The 15,034-nt window shown below is 52.4% G+C and overlaps 2 protein-coding genes across 2 annotated transcripts in view; both read left to right on the forward strand.

Moving 5' to 3' along the window:
• The window catches only part of PEAR1 (platelet endothelial aggregation receptor 1), a 22,905-nt gene extending 17,824 nt beyond the window's left edge, over window positions 1-5,081 (forward strand). Inside the window, exons 16-23 of the mRNA XM_011992827.1 lie at window positions 923-1,051; window positions 1,168-1,296; window positions 1,444-1,656; window positions 1,868-1,956; window positions 2,063-2,195; window positions 2,364-2,432; window positions 2,524-2,772; window positions 3,313-5,081. Coding sequence (XP_011848217.1) covers window positions 923-1,051; window positions 1,168-1,296; window positions 1,444-1,656; window positions 1,868-1,956; window positions 2,063-2,195; window positions 2,364-2,432; window positions 2,524-2,772; window positions 3,313-3,464 — 1,163 coding nt within the window. The 3' untranslated portion in view covers window positions 3,465-5,081. The remainder of the gene's footprint in view (window positions 1-922; window positions 1,052-1,167; window positions 1,297-1,443; window positions 1,657-1,867; window positions 1,957-2,062; window positions 2,196-2,363; window positions 2,433-2,523; window positions 2,773-3,312) is intronic.
• A 3,884-nt stretch (window positions 5,082-8,965) lies between these two features.
• Window positions 8,966-15,034, forward strand: part of LRRC71 (leucine rich repeat containing 71) — a 12,251-nt gene continuing 6,182 nt past the window's right edge. Inside the window, exons 1-5 of the mRNA XM_011992828.1 lie at window positions 8,966-9,321; window positions 12,272-12,421; window positions 12,757-12,885; window positions 12,981-13,056; window positions 13,276-13,353. Coding sequence (XP_011848218.1) covers window positions 9,162-9,321; window positions 12,272-12,421; window positions 12,757-12,885; window positions 12,981-13,056; window positions 13,276-13,353 — 593 coding nt within the window. The 5' untranslated portion in view covers window positions 8,966-9,161. The remainder of the gene's footprint in view (window positions 9,322-12,271; window positions 12,422-12,756; window positions 12,886-12,980; window positions 13,057-13,275; window positions 13,354-15,034) is intronic.

The raw sequence follows: 15,034 nt of genomic DNA on the forward strand, positions 1-15,034 counted from the left end.
AGACAGAGTCTTATTCTGTTGCCCAGGCTACAGTGCAGTGACATGATCTCGGCTCCCTGCAACCTCTGCCTCTGGTTTAGTTAATTCTTTTGCCTCAGCCTCCCCAGTAGCTGGGATTACAGGCAAGCGCCACCACAGCAGGCTAATTTTTGTATGGTTAGTAGAGACCCCCAGGGTTTCATCACGTTGGCCAGGCTGGTCTCGAACTCCTGACCTCAGGTGATCCACCCGCCTCAGGTGATCTCGGCTTCCCAAAGTGCTGGGATTACAGGTGTGAGCCACTGCACCCAGCCCTTTTTTTCTTTTGCACTTTTCAGTTTATTTTTATTTATATATTAATAAATACATGTATTTATTTTGTGAGCCTTTCCCCCACAAAAATATATTACGATCATCGAAAAGATTAGTCCAAAAAAGCCAAGTAAAACGAGTTTGGAAAGAGGAAACAGGCTGTTATGAAGAAAGTTGAATGTCAGCTTACCAGCAGGCAGGGTAAAGAAGGAAATCATCTTGGTGAAGAGTTTTTCCACAGAATCTGGTTACAACTACTATTAGATTATTGTTAGTGTCAGACACACACACAAAAATGCCTTAAACAGGATATATGTTTACTTCTGTCTTATGTTAAAAACAAAACAAAAATCCATCTGGGGTAGCTTGGAAGCCTTTGGTTGTGTGGCACTGAATAACATTATTTTGAAGTGCAGATGTTAAGTAGTTGGACACGTGGGTTTGGAGTTTGGGGGAGAGATGGGGCTGGAAATAATCATTTGTGAGTCATTGGTTGCAGATACTGTTCAAAGCTTTGCTGTCCCCAGGGAGACCAAAGCTGAGCTAAAGGCTTCAGTGGTGCTGGGGGCTGAGAGTTCATCCAGGAGGAGCTGTACCCACCCCACCCAGACAGGCCCCTTGTCTCCCGTAGCATGCCCTCCAGGACACTGGGGAGAAAACTGTGCCCAGACCTGCCAATGTCACCATGGTGGGACCTGCCATCCCCAGGACGGGATCTGTATCTGCCCCCTAGGCTGGACCGGACACCGCTGCTTGGAAGGTACCAACAGAAGGGGAACTCCAGGCCCCTGCCTCCAACTTACCCCTTACCCAAAAAGGAGACTAGAGTTTCATGTCCCCTCTGATGCCTGCCTGCCTCCTTGGCTGTCTCCCCAGGCTGCCCTCTGGGGACATTCGGTGCTAACTGCTCCCAGCCATGCCAGTGTGGTCCTGGAGAAAAGTGCCACCCAGAGACTGGGGCCTGTATTTGTCCCCCAGGGCACAGTGGTGCACCTTGCAGGATTGGTGAGTTCTTTGCCCCCTCCTTCCCACCCATTGTCTCCAGGGAACTGGGACCTAGGCCCCTCATACTGTCCCTACTTCCCTCCTGAGCACCTCCCCCATGCAGCAGAGCCAAGATGCCATTCTGAGTGACTGTCCCATCCCACACAGGAATCCAGGAGCCCTTTACTGTGATGCCTACCACTCCAGTAGCGTATAACTCTCTGGGTGCAGTGATTGGCATTGCAGTGCTGGGGTCCCTTGTGGTAGCCCTAGTGGCACTGTTCATTGGCTATCGGCACTGGCAAAAAGGCAAGGAGCACCACCACCTGGCTGTGGCTTACAGCAGCGGGCGACTGGATGGCTCCGAGTATGTCATGCCAGGTGAGTTGGCACGGGGCCTGGGGCACAGATGAGTGGCTGGCTCATAGGCACAAGAGTGGATGCTGGGCGTGACCCAAAGGGAAGATGAAGAGTGGGGAGGAGGGAGGAAGGGAAGTCAGGGAGGCCAAAGTACTGATCTCCAGGGACAGAACAGCTCTCTTGGACTCCTGCCCGTTGCTGAGCTCACCCTGTGCTTGTGTCTGTCATGCAGATGTCCCTCCGAGCTACAGTCACTACTACTCCAACCCCAGTTACCACACCCTGTCACAATGCTCCCCGAACCCCCCACCCCCTAACAAGGTCAGTGCCGGGGGAGGGGGTGCACTGTGGAGGGAAGTGTACAGACCTGATTCTCTGGAAAGCCCTATCCTTGCCTCTTGCTCTCCCTCCTGCACTGTCCCCTTAGGTTCCAGGCCCACTCTTTGCCAGCCTGCAGGCCCCTGAGCGGTCAGGTGGGGCCCACGGGCATGATAACCACGCCACCCTACCTGCTGACTGGAAGCACCGCCGGGAGCCCCCTCCAGGGCCTCTGGACAGGGGTAGGTGCCGAGAGGCCAGGGCCTCTGGTGCGGGTGGACGTGTGCAGCCCAGATGCCACGTCTGAGTGTGTGTGTCTGGAGGCGGGGGCTCTGGGCCCCAGTTCTAGAGGAAGCGCGAGCCTGGGGAGGGGACAGAGGATTGATTACCGGTTGCCTCCTCCTCCTCAGGGAGCAGCCGCCTGGACCGAAGCTACAGCTATAGCTACAACAATGGCCCAGGCCCATTCTATAATAAAGGTATGGGTACAGGGGCAACGAGGGAGGTGGCTGAACTGGGGCTAAGGAACCAGTGCCTCCATGGAGCCTGATTTCTTTCCTCTATCCTTAGGGCTCATCTCTGAAGAGGAGCTCGGGGCCAGCGTGGCTTCCCTTAGCAGTGAGAACCCCTATGCCACCATCCGGGACCTGCCCAGCCTGCCAGGGGGCCCCCGGGAGAGCAGCTACATGGAGATGAAAGGCCCTCCCTCAGGATCTCCCCCCAGGCAGCCTCCTCAGTTCTGGGACAGCCAGAGGCGGCGGCAGCCCCAGCCACAGAGAGACAGTGGCACCTACGAGCAGCCCAGCCCCCTGATCCACGGTGAGCCGTCCCTCTCCACTGGCAGGAGCAGCAGAGAACTGGGACAAGGGAGGCAGAAACAGAGAAGGAACAGAGGGAGAGGAGAAGGCATAATGTGGCACCACGAGTGAGGCCTTTGGGGTCAGCTTCGGGGTCAAATCAGGCATGATGGGGAGGCGACGTGGCCTCTCAGAGCCTGTGTCCTCATCTGGAGAACAGTTTGGTAAACCTACCTCGCCGGACTCGGGATTGAAGTGGGGTTGTATAGCATCAGAGTGGTGGAACTGGTACCCAGAAAAGTAGGGAGCCAGGCAGGTGATAAAGTCTCCTCGTGTTATGGGAGGTGGGCAGGCTGAGGTGGCTTTCTCCCCTGGCAGCTGAGGAACTAAGAGCGTTTTGCTCGGAGCCGCACGGCCAGCTGATGGTAAATTGGTGTATGTATCCAGGCCCTTCTCTTTGCCTTGAAGAGGTTGAAGAGGAGAGGAGTGAAGTGGGAGTGGTCGGAGTCGGGAGAGTGATGGGAGGAGCCATTCCCTCTCATCCTGTCCTTTTTGTTTCCAGACCGAGACCCTGTGGGCTCCCAGCCCCCTCTGCCTCCGGGCCTACCCCCTGGCCACTATGACTCACCCAAGAACAGCCACATCCCTGGACATTATGACTTGCCTCCAGTACGGCATCCCCCATCACCTCCACTTCGACGTCAGGACCGTTGAGGAGCCAGGATGGTGTGGCAGAGGCCAGCACACCTGGCTGTTGCTGCCCGAGGCTGGGGACAGAGCCTAGTGTACCCCTGCCAGGAGCAGGGAGTGGCCCGGCAGGCCATGAACATGAAGAACACTTGACGGAGCAAGTGAATGGAGAGATGGGAGCCTCGTTCCCGGGTTCTACCATGGGAGACACTGATCAGCAGGATGCCTGGCTCCCTTTCCCAACCCACTGCTCCCAAGGCCCCCAGGGCCCTGTGTATATAAACTGGTGGGTTGGAAGTTGCTGGGTAACTGATTTCAGACGTGTGTGGGGTACCTTTTCTGTGCACACTCGAGCTGGGCTCTGTGCGTGTGTGTGTTTCTGTGATTTTAGAAGGGTACCTGGCACAAGTTCTGTCCTAGGACACTTACCATTTAGTAGGGAGACGGACCCAACCCAATTAACTCTAGCAATAGCCTCCTAACTGGCCTCCCTCCATTCATTCAGTGAACCTTCCAATGCACGGCTCAAAATTTCAAAATACAGGCTGGTTAGTTACTCCCTACCTGAAAGCCTTCATAGGTGCCCCTTGGCTCTTCTGCCAGTATCAAAACTTTTGAAGGCCTTAAAGGCCCTGCTTGCCTGGCCCATCTGTCTCTCCAGCCTCACCTTGAAATGTGTTCCTGTCACTGCACGCCAGTCACACAGGCCTCTAGATCCTCCAGTAGGCCACACTTCTTTCTAGCACAGGGACTTGCACACTTGGAGTGCCCTTCCTCCCCTACTCACCTGTTCACCCTTACTCTTCCTTTACACCTCCTCCTCAGGGAAGCACCTACCCTCCGTACGTGTTTCACAGCCCTGATTGCAGCTGTGTTCACTCACCAGGTACCTGCAGAAGGCCTATAGGGTGCCAGGCACTTCTTTAATGTGTTCTTTCTTTATGTGATTATTTGATTAATCTCTGCCTCCCCCACTAGACTGTAAGCTCCCTGAAGGCAAGAATCGTGTGCTCAATATTAGCTCTCCCTTGGTACAGAGTAGGCATTCAATAAATGCTCCCCAAAGGCTGAGTGGCTGACTGAATTAAAGTACCAGTGACATGCAGTAACTGCTAAGATAGATGAGCCACCTGTGTGCTCTGACAGTTACAGACTGAATAAGTTGGAGACTTCCCTAAACGGCGGCATTTCCACAAGGTAACAACACAGAGCTCAGACGTGGGAAGGTGCCAGGGGCAGGGGTGCAGAGGGGCTGGGGCTGAGGGCGGGTGAAGAGGCTGGGGACAGGATAACAGGAGAGAGTATACAGGCATGCCTCAATTTATTGCACTTTACAGGGAGCAGAATTTTTAAAGAAATTGAAGGTTTGGGGACATATAGGTGACAGCAATAGGTTAAGAAAAGTGAAGCAAAGAAATTGAAGATTTATGTCAACACTGCTTTAAGCAAATCTATTGGCACCATTTTTCCAACAGCATGTGCTCGCTTTGGGTCTCTGCATCGCATTTTGGTAATTCTTGCAATATTTCAAGCATTTTCATTATTATTGTATGTGATCTGTGATCAGTGATCTTTGATATATTATTGTAATTGTTTTGGGGTGCCATGAACCGCACCCATATAACATGGCAAACTTCATCAACAAACGTTGTGTGTGTTCTGACTGCTCCATCGACCAGCCGTTCCCCCAAGTCTCTCCCTCTCTTAGGGCCTCCCTATTCCCTGAGACACAACAATACTGAAATGAGGCCAGTTAATAACCCTACAGGGGCCTCTTAAGTGTTGAAGTGAAAGGAATAGTCACACATCTCTCACTTAAAATCAGAAGCTAGAAATGATACAGCTTAGTGGGGAAGGCATGCTGAAAGCCAAGACAGGCTGAAAGCTAGGCCTTTTGCACTAAACAGCCAAGTTGTGGATGCAAAGGAAAAGTTCTTGAAGGAAATTAGAAGTGTTACTCCAGTGAACACACCAGTAACAAGAAAGTGAAACAGCCAGCCGGGCGTGGAGGGTCACGCCTCCCAGCACTTTGGGAGGCCAAGGCAGGTGGATCATGAGGTCAGGAGTTTGAGACCAGCCTGACCAACATGGTGAAACCGTGTCTCGACAAAAAAATACAAAAACTTAGCCAGGTGTGGTGGTGCGCACCTGTAATTTCAGCTACTCAGGAGGCTGAGGCAGGAGAACAATTTGAACCCAGGAGGCAGAGGTTGCTATGAGCTGAGATCATGCCATTGTACTCCAGCCTGGGTGACAGAGCAAGACTCTGTTTAAAAAGAAAAAAAAAAAAAAAGGTGAAACAGCCTTATTGCTGATATGAAGAAACTTTAGTGGTCTGGATAGATCAAATCAGCCAAAATATTTCCTTAAAAGCCAAAGCCTAATCTACAGCAAGACTCTAACTCTCTTCAGTTTTATGAAGGCTGAGAGAGGTGATGAAGCTACAGAAAAGTTAGAAGCCAGCAGAGGTTGGTTCGTGAAGTTTAATGAAAGAAGTTTAAGAAGCCATCTCCATAACATGAAAGTGCAAGGTGAAACAGCTCATGCTGATGTAAAAGCTGCAGTAAGTTATCCAGAAGATCTAGCTAAGACAATTGATGAAGGTGGCTCCTCTAAACAACAGATTCTCAATGTAGACAAAACAGCCTATATTAGAGGAAGATGCCATCTAGGACTTTCACAGCTAGAGAGAAGTCAATGTCTGGCTTCAGAGCTTCAAAGGACAGGTGTTAGGGGCTAATACAGCTGGTAACTTTAAGTTGAAGCCAATGCTCATTTACCATTCCAAAAATGCTTAGGCCCTTAAGAATTATGCTGAGTCTTTAATGTGGCGTGGTGGCACATGCCTGTAGTCATAGCTACTTGGGAGGCTGAGGTGGGAGGTTCGCTTAAGCTCAGGAGTAGAAGGCTGTATGTAGTGAGCTATGATCATGCCATTGGACTCCAGCCTTGGTGACAGAGCAAGATCCTGTCTCTAAAAAGAAAGAAAGAAAAAAAAAAAAAGGCCGGGTGTGGTGGCTCACGCCTATAATCCCAGCACTTTGGGAGGCTGACTGAGGAGGATCACTTGAGGTCAGGAGTTCGAGATCAGCCTGGCCAACATGGTGAAACTTCATCTCCACTAAAAATACAAAAATTTAGCTAGGTGTGGTGGCGCACACCTGTAGTCCCAGCTACTGGAGAGGCTGAGGCAGGAGAACAGCTTGAACCTGGGAGGCGGAGGTTACAGTGAGCCAAGATCGTGCCACTGCACTCCAGCCTGGGTGACAGAGCATGAATCCATCTCAAAATAAATAAATAAATAGAAAAGAATGCTAATTTTACCCTGCCTGTGTCCCTGTGCTCTGGAAATGGAACAAAGTCTGGACAATAGCACATCTGTTTACAGCATGGTTTACTGAATATTTTAAGCCCACTATTGAGATCTACTGCTCAGAAAAAAAGTATCCCTTTCAAAATATTACTGCCCCTTGACAATGAACCTGGAGATATACAAGGAGATTAATGTTGTCTGCATGGTTGCTAATACAGTATCCATTCTGCAGTCTATGGATTGAGGAGCAATTTCAACTTTCAAGTCTGATTATTTAAGAAACAAATTTTTGTAAAGCATGAGTTGCCATACATAGTGATTCCTCTGATGGATCTGGGCAAATTCAATGGAAAACCTTCTGGATAGGATTCACCATTTTAAATGCCATTAAGAACATTTGTGATTCATGATGGGAGGAGGTCAAAATATCCATGCTAACAGGAATTTGGAAGAAGTTGACTCCAACCCTCATGGATGACTTGGAGGGGTTCAAGACTTCAGTGGAGGAAGTAACTGCAGATGTGGTAGAAACAGCAAGAGAACTAGAATTAGAAGTGGAGCCTGAAGATGAAGCTGAATTGCTGCAATTCATGATAAAAGTTGAATGGATGAGGAGTCGCTTATGAATGAGCAAAGAAAGCAGTTTCATGAGATGGAATCTACTCTTGGTGAAGACGCTGTGAGCATTGTTGAAACGACAAGAAATGATTTAGAATATTCCATAAACTTGGTTGATAAAGCAGTGGCAGGATTTGAAAGAATTGACTCCAATTTTGAAAAAAGGTTCTACAGTGGGTTACATGCTGTCAAACAGCATTGCGTGCTATTGAGAAATCTTTTGTGAAAGGAAGTCAATTGATGTGGCAAACTTCACTGTTGTCTTATTTTAAGAAATTGCTACTGGCACCCCAACCTTCAGCAACCACCACCCTGATCAGTCAGCAGCCATCAACATCAAAACAAGGCGCTGCACCAGTGAAAAGATTATGACTCACTAAAGGCTCAGATGATATTAACATTTTTAGCAATAAAGTATTTTTTAAATTAAGGTACGTGCATTGGGCTGGGCGCTGTGGTTCATGCTTGTAATCTCAGCACTTTGGGAGGCCGAGGTGGGAGGATCACTTGATGTCAGGAGTTCAAGACCAGCCTGGCCAATATGGTGAACCTTCGTCTCTACTAAAAATACAAAAATTAGCCGGACATAGTGGCGCACGCCTGTAATCCCAGCTACTAAGGAGGCTGAGGCAGGAGAATCGCTTAAACCTGGGAAGCAGAGGTTGCAGTAAGCTGAGATCACGCCACTGCACTGCACTCCAGCCTGGGCAACAGAGTGAGACTCTGTCTCAAAAAAAAAAAAAAAAGTATATGCATTTCTAGACATAATGCTATTGCACACTTAGCTACAGTATAGAGTAAACGTAATTTTATATGCACTGAGAAAAACAAAAGCGGTGTGACTCACTTTATTGCCATATTAGCTTTATTGCTGTGGTCTGGAACCCAACCCTTAGTATTTTGGAGGTATGCCTTTACTCAAATGGGGCCCACCAGAGCAGAACCATCAGGGTCTAGAGTAGGAGTCAGGTGATGACTTTGAATCCCAGGTTTGTAAGGAGTGTGACTCACCTTATTAACTCGTTAGCGAATTAACTGAGTCCCCAGAGTCCTCCAGGAGGCTAAACAGTTGGGGGTCGAGAATAGAAACCTAGCACCACACCAACTGGATGGGTTTTTCTAGACCCCTTCCACCAGGTGCTCTCTCCTTACCGGACAGATGGGTGGACTCTGGAGAGTGGACCTGCCCACACCTGGATTCTCCCTGATGTCCTCCGACTGCCCACTACCCCGCCCCCGCCGAGTCCGCCCCGCTCCCCCGGGCTCAATTCCAGGATGCTTTGGATTGCCCGCCCTCGCCCTATACTTGTCCCCTCTGCCGTCCTAAGATCCACTCGTTTCCCTCGCCATGGCTCCACTCAGGTCCTGGGTCACCCTAGCCCTTCTCCCTTAGCACAGGTTCGGCCAGCCCTGGCCCTCCGGGGCCCATCAGCTCCTGCCATCTTCGGCCGCCCTAGCCCCGCCTGCTCCGCCGGGCCCTGTCCGCCCCTCCGGCTCTCGCTCCGCCACCCGCCCTCCCGGACTCTCCCCTCGCCTTGCTCTGCCCTGCGGCGCCCCCTGTCGGCCCCGCGTGCTCTCTGCGGTTGCCCCTTTCCCTCGGGCCCTCCCGCCTCGTGCGGTTGTCTTGGAGAGGGACGCGTAGGCGACGCCACCCCAGACCAGTCGGATCCGGTCCCTGGACGCGGAACAGAGATCCCCTGATTCAGCCACCCCCAGAGTGAGCCCCATAGAGTGCGCTCCTACCTTCCCGCCCCGACGAAGGTCCCAGAGACGCTGCAGACAACACCAGCATGTCGAGCGAGCAGAGCGCGCCGGGGGCCTCACCCAGGGCCCCGCGTCCGGGGACCCAGAAGTCTTCCGGCGCGGTGACCAAAAAGGGAGAGCGCGCGGCCAAAGAGAAGCCGGCGACTGTTCTGCCTCCCGTGGGAGAGGAGGAGCCCAAAAGCCCTGGTACGCTGGCGCCGGGGTTGGGTGATCGGGCCTCCAGGCTACGTCTTCCCGGGTTCCAACTAACTACTCACTGCTCGATGGCTATGGCTGAACTCATACATACCCAGGTTGAGTTCCTGCATCTCGGCTTGATAGATGTTTGAATTGAACTTGATCTTAAAGAACCCACACTCTGGTTTGGGACAGTGACAAATACCAGTAAGATGGGATAAGATATAGAAGAGAGGAAGGCCGGGGGGTGAGGGCACCAGGGGGGTTGCCAGGAGGTGTCTTTGAACAGAGTTTACAGATGTTCATTCATTGATTCAACAATTACTTTCCAAATGCCAGCCATGAGGCCAGGTATGTCAGGGAGGAGAATGAGATGGACATGGTCCTGCTCCCATGGGGTTTACATCCTCTGGGAAAGGAAAACGAGTAGAATGGTATAAGTAGATGTACGGCCCTTTTTGATGTAAGTGATAGAACCCCAATCAAACTAAGCATGAAGGGAAAATGTATCAGAAGACTTTTTGATACAAATCTGCCAGCTTCAACATCACAGGGACAAGAACTTGCTGTCTCTGGAATCAAAGTAAAACAACTTGGGAGAAAGCTCTGATGGTTCAGCATTAGCCAGGTGCTATCTCCTTGTCAGTGCTGGTGGATGAGGGGAAGGAATTATAAGAGCTGGAGAAAGAACATCTTCTGGAAGGGAAGACAAGACAGTATAGAATCCCCTACAAGTATGAAGCCAGTTACATTCAACACATACACACGCACACACACACAAAACGATGGCTGCTGTATAGAAAACAGGATGGAAGGAGGCAGAGAGATGAGTTACCAGACTATTTCAACAGCCTAGTCCGGGGACAGTGGGAGTTGGGATAGGGCAGTGAGAATGGTGAGGGGTGGTTGGGTTAGGCCTCTCAAAGAAACACTTTTGAGGTAGAAGTAATAAGAGTTGGTAAAGGATTGGACAGGGTAGGGAGTGAGCGACATAGCAAGAATGATTCTCAGGCTTCTGGACTGGGCACTGGGTAGGAGGAGGTGCCATTCATGGAGATGGGAAAGCCCAAAGGAGGTGCATGTAAGGCAGGAGCTCCAAGGGGTGATGCCAGCTGGACAGCTGGACACATGGGTCAACAGTGACTAAGATAGGTTAAGGGTGGAGTTGTGACTTTGGAAGCTGCTGATGTTCTGGCATAGTTAAGTCCTGACAATGAAAGAGATCCCATAACGAGGCAGGAAGTATAAACAGAGAAGAGGAGAGGGCTCAGGATCCAGCCTTACAGGTAGTAGAGGATGAGGAGCTGGCAGGGGAGCCTGAGCAGCCAGCAGAGAGGTAGGAGAGAATGGGAGTGACACCTGCACAGGCACCTGGATAGGAAAACATGGAGGTCACGGTGGCCTTAGCAGACATCACTGTGTGCTGTGGCAGGGGCAGATGTGGGCTCGTGTCTGGTAGAGAGTGATGGCTGATATAGGAAAGTGTAGGGATTTAGAGGACATCCTATCTAATGGCTTTAATTCTCAAGAAGTTACGAGGTGAGATCATTAGCGAGCATGAGCAAGGGATGTGGGAGGGAGAAGAGCTGTGCTGTCTGACAGGTAGCTACCTGCTAAAGTGCAGAGAGAACCCATTTCCACCACGGCATGAAGTACTGTGGGGCAGCACTGTTTTACAGCAGGGCTTCTCAAGGTGCTGTCCTTGGACCAGCAACTTCAGCATCATCTGGGAAGTTGCTAAAAATGCAAAGTCATGGCCCTCACCTGGTCTACAGAATCAGAATTTCTGTAGGATAGGGCCCAGGAAATTTGTTTCAACAGGCTCTCCAGGTGATTTTTAAGATGTTAAAGCTTGAGAATCTCTGTTCTTGAGAAGGGAGGTATGAGTGAAGCAAGAAAGCATGAGGGGCTCTCCCAGCAGACGTAAGCTTGGGAGGGCAGGGAGGTGTGCAGGAGCCAGCCAGACCAAGGGGACATTGCAACCTCCCTATGCCCTCTTACCTGCTTCATCCATTTGGCTGTGTGCCTGGGTTCCCACTGATGGCCGGACACAAGAGGAACATGTCTCTCATGCCTTTCCCCATGAACCCTTGAGCCTCTCTGCATCCTGCCAGCCCCACCACGCCCTCAGGCAAGCTCCCTACTGCTGAGCTGCATGTGTCCCTCCCCTACACAGCTCCTGCAGCACCTGCCCCTGTGGCCAGCGTGGTGTTCTATGGAGCTCCAGTCTAGCACTTGGCAGGGACTCCCGTCCCATCTCTAGGAGGCACTTCTTCCTGGGATGCCCATGATGGGCAGCCAGAAAGTGCAAGTGTCCCTTGAAGACTCAGAGTCTCAAGTTCGCATAGCACAGCCCTCATGTTGGGATGTGGTGGGCATGTGTGAATTAATATAACTCACAAATGAGTTAATATTTCTAAAGCGTTTCAAACAGCACTGGACGCTAGGAAGTGCTATATAAACACACTGGACAGGGGAAGTGTTAAATAAAAGTATCGTTCTGCTGCACTTGGGTGTATGTGTAGGGAAGGAGTAGGAGTGGAAAGGAACTCACATCGGGCCTGCGCTTCTTTCTCCCAGGGACCCTGAGCAGTTCCAGCAGGAAAAGAAGTCTTGTGAGGAGGAGGCAGGGCTGGGGACACCTGGGAAAGGCGGAGGCCCAGGCTGGGAGTGGAGAGCAGGGGTGGCAGTGGCTTTGACCTGGGAGTGGGAAAGCCAGCACACAGAAGAGGCGACCCCGTTGTCTACCGTGTACGCATGCCCCTTAATCCCCTTTCTCCGAGCTCTTGCTTTCCCCGTTTCCTATCAAGTGTTTTCAGCGTCCGTTCTTCCAGGCATTTGCAAGTTGAATGGCTGCAAAAATATCCATCTGAGGAGGGCCCCTCCGCCTGCGCGGGTGAGCTTGGGGATGCGGGGGTGGGTGCGGCTCCTTCTCTCACACCCCCGCCCGCCCCCGCAGAGGAGTACCAGTGCACGGGGGTCCTCGAGATCGACTTCGCCGAGCTCTGCACGCGATTGGGCTACACGGACTTCCCCAAAGTTGTCAACCGGCCCCGCCCCCACCCGCCCTTCGTCCCCTCCGCGTCTTTATCGGAAAAGGCCACCCTAGGTGAGTGACAGTGGAGCTCCCCGGTGCCTGCCAGGGTCGCTTCGTCCATCCTCAGCCTCCCTTCCCACTCCGGGCCAAATGGAGGGACGCGGGGCCGTGTGTGTGTGTGAGTTGGGGGCGGGGGGATTCGACGAGGCCGGTGAGGAGGTGGAGGAGTCTCCCGTCTTCCTTTCCAAATCCCAGCAGAGGCGCGCGTGGCCGGAGAGGCAGCGCCCGCAGGCCGGCGCCTCCCGCGCTGGTGGTGTCCTCCAATCCCACCCGGGCACCCGTGGGCCGGCCCAGCGTGGAGCCTGGGGAGGTGGCTGTTCCCCTCCCTCCTCACCTCTGCCTTCCAGACGATCCGCGGCTGTCGGGATCCTGCAGCCTCAACAGCCTGGAGAGCAAATACGTGTTCTTCCGGCCCACCATCCAGGTGGAGCTGGAGCAGGAGGACAGCAAGTCGGTGAAGGAAATCTACATCCGCGGTGAGCCCCGCTCCCCCCACCTGCCCCAGCTCCCTCCCGCTCCCCGGGCGCCTCAGACCCCGGGCGCCTCAGACCTGCCTCCTCTTGGCCCGTAGGTTGGAAGGTTGAAGAACGGATTCTGGGTATCTTCTCTAAATGTCTGCCCCCGCTCACCCAGCTACAGGCCATCAAGTGAGAGGCACTGGGGGGATGGGCGGGAGGCCAGAGTGGGAGTTGGGGCTCCTGGTGGCTTGGGAGAGAGAACCAAGGGGCATGGGAGACCCTGGAGACGGTGGGGAGGTGGGAGGTGGGGGATGAGGAAGGGCGCCGCTGGGAGGTCGGTGTGGGGAGAGTTTTCCAGTAGGAGGCAGCGCTCTACCTCGGTGTTTCTGCACTTACCGCCCACGCCAGCTTTTGGAAGGTGGGACTGACGGATAAGACCCTGACCACCTTCATCGAGCTCCTGCCTCTCTGTTCATCCACGCTCAGGTCAGCAGAGGGAGAGGCCCCCAGTGCCTGGGCAGCCTGGCTGGGCGGGTGGTCAGAGGGAAGCAGTGTGGGGATGGAAGTGGCAGGTCCCAGCTCCTGTGGGCCTGGCTGGCATCCCTGTGGAATCAGAAGCAGGCAAAGTCTGTTGGATCATGATACCCCCATTAGACAAGAAGCCAGGCCCGCTTTTCTGCCCACACCAGCACCCAAAGAACCTGACCTTCAGGGGCTCATCCTGTCTCCCCTGCATTAGTCTCATTACCCTCTACTCCCTCCCCAGAGGTTCTCGCTCTCCTTCCTGGCTGCCTGGGGCCCTGGTCCTGTACTAGGGGCTGGTAAGGCAAGTTCTTATCCTCCAGGAACTCACAGTCCAGGGAGAGAGAGAAAAGGACAAAAGAATAAATACTGCAGGGCAATGTGGAGACTGGTGATGGAGGACTGGTTCATCGGGGGAGGGAGTGGGCAGAGAGAAGTGCCACCTCACTTTATGGATGTGGGGCAGGAAGACCTGGAAGACTGCCTGGAGGAGGTGGTACTGAGCTGAAGGAGGCCTAGGAGCAGGCCAGAGAGGGAATTGGGAAAGGGCATACTTGTATGGGAAGGAGCAGGAGCAAGGCATGGGGCAGGTAACTACAGGTGTGGTTGGGAGTGTAAGGGGCAAGGCTGATTTGGTCCTGCCCCTTCTCTAGGCTCCCACATAACCCTGCCTCTTGCTTCATGGAGGGGTACCCCTCCGTGCAGTGGCTTGCCTGTCTTCCTCCTGTGGATGGCTTGGGTGCTCCTTGAGGGCAGGGACTGTATCTTCTTCAGGTTGGGGTCCCCCGCACTCTGTAAAACACCATGAAACATGTTTCATTCCATCATGGGAATTAGCTAGCAGAAAACAACTGTATTAATTCATCTGTAAATAATGTGTAAGAGTAAGTCATAGCAACATACACAAATTTAAACTGAATGTAATCAAGTTTATGTGACAGATGAGGCAGGCTGAAAGGTTGAACAAAATAAGAAATCATGGGAGCAAATTTTTACATGGAGTCATTTCTAGCCATTAGTTCAGTTTTTGCTGTAACTTAGAAAAGGACCTCCACTCTCACAGCACTGTTAGAGAAGCCACTGCCGTGTGGATGCTCATGTTATAGTTATCTTTTGCTGTGTGACAAATTAACCCCAAGATTCAGTGGCTTAAAAGGACATACATTTATGATCTCATAGCTGCTGTGAGATGACCTGGGGGTGGGCTAGCTGAGTGCTCTGGCTCAGGGTTTGAGGTTGCTGTACAGCTGCCAACTGGGGCTGCAGTTACCTCAAGGATCAACTGCGGTGGAGAATCTCCCTCCAGGCTCGCTTGTGTGGCTGCCTGGGCCTCCCCACAGGCTGCCTCGAGTGTCCTTACCACATGGCAGCTGGCCATTTGAGAGAGTGCCAGAGAGCAGTCAAGATGGAAGCCACAGCCTTTGTAGCCTAAACCCGGAAGTGCTGTCCCATCTCTTCTGCCATGTTCTGTTCTTAGAAGCCAGGCACTTCTTTCCCTCCACCCCACCACCCTTCTTCTTCTTCCTCCTTCTTCCTCCTTCTTCCTCCTTCTTCCTCCTCCTTCCTCCTCCTTCCTCCTCCCTCCTCCTCCCTCCTCCTCCTCCTCCTCCTCCTCCTCCTCCTCCTCCTGCTTCTTCTTCTTCTT

This window comes from Mandrillus leucophaeus, unplaced genomic scaffold (assembly GCF_000951045.1).
Source record: "Mandrillus leucophaeus isolate KB7577 unplaced genomic scaffold, Mleu.le_1.0 Scaffold418, whole genome shotgun sequence".
In the NCBI taxonomy this organism is placed as follows: domain Eukaryota; kingdom Metazoa; phylum Chordata; class Mammalia; order Primates; family Cercopithecidae; genus Mandrillus; species Mandrillus leucophaeus.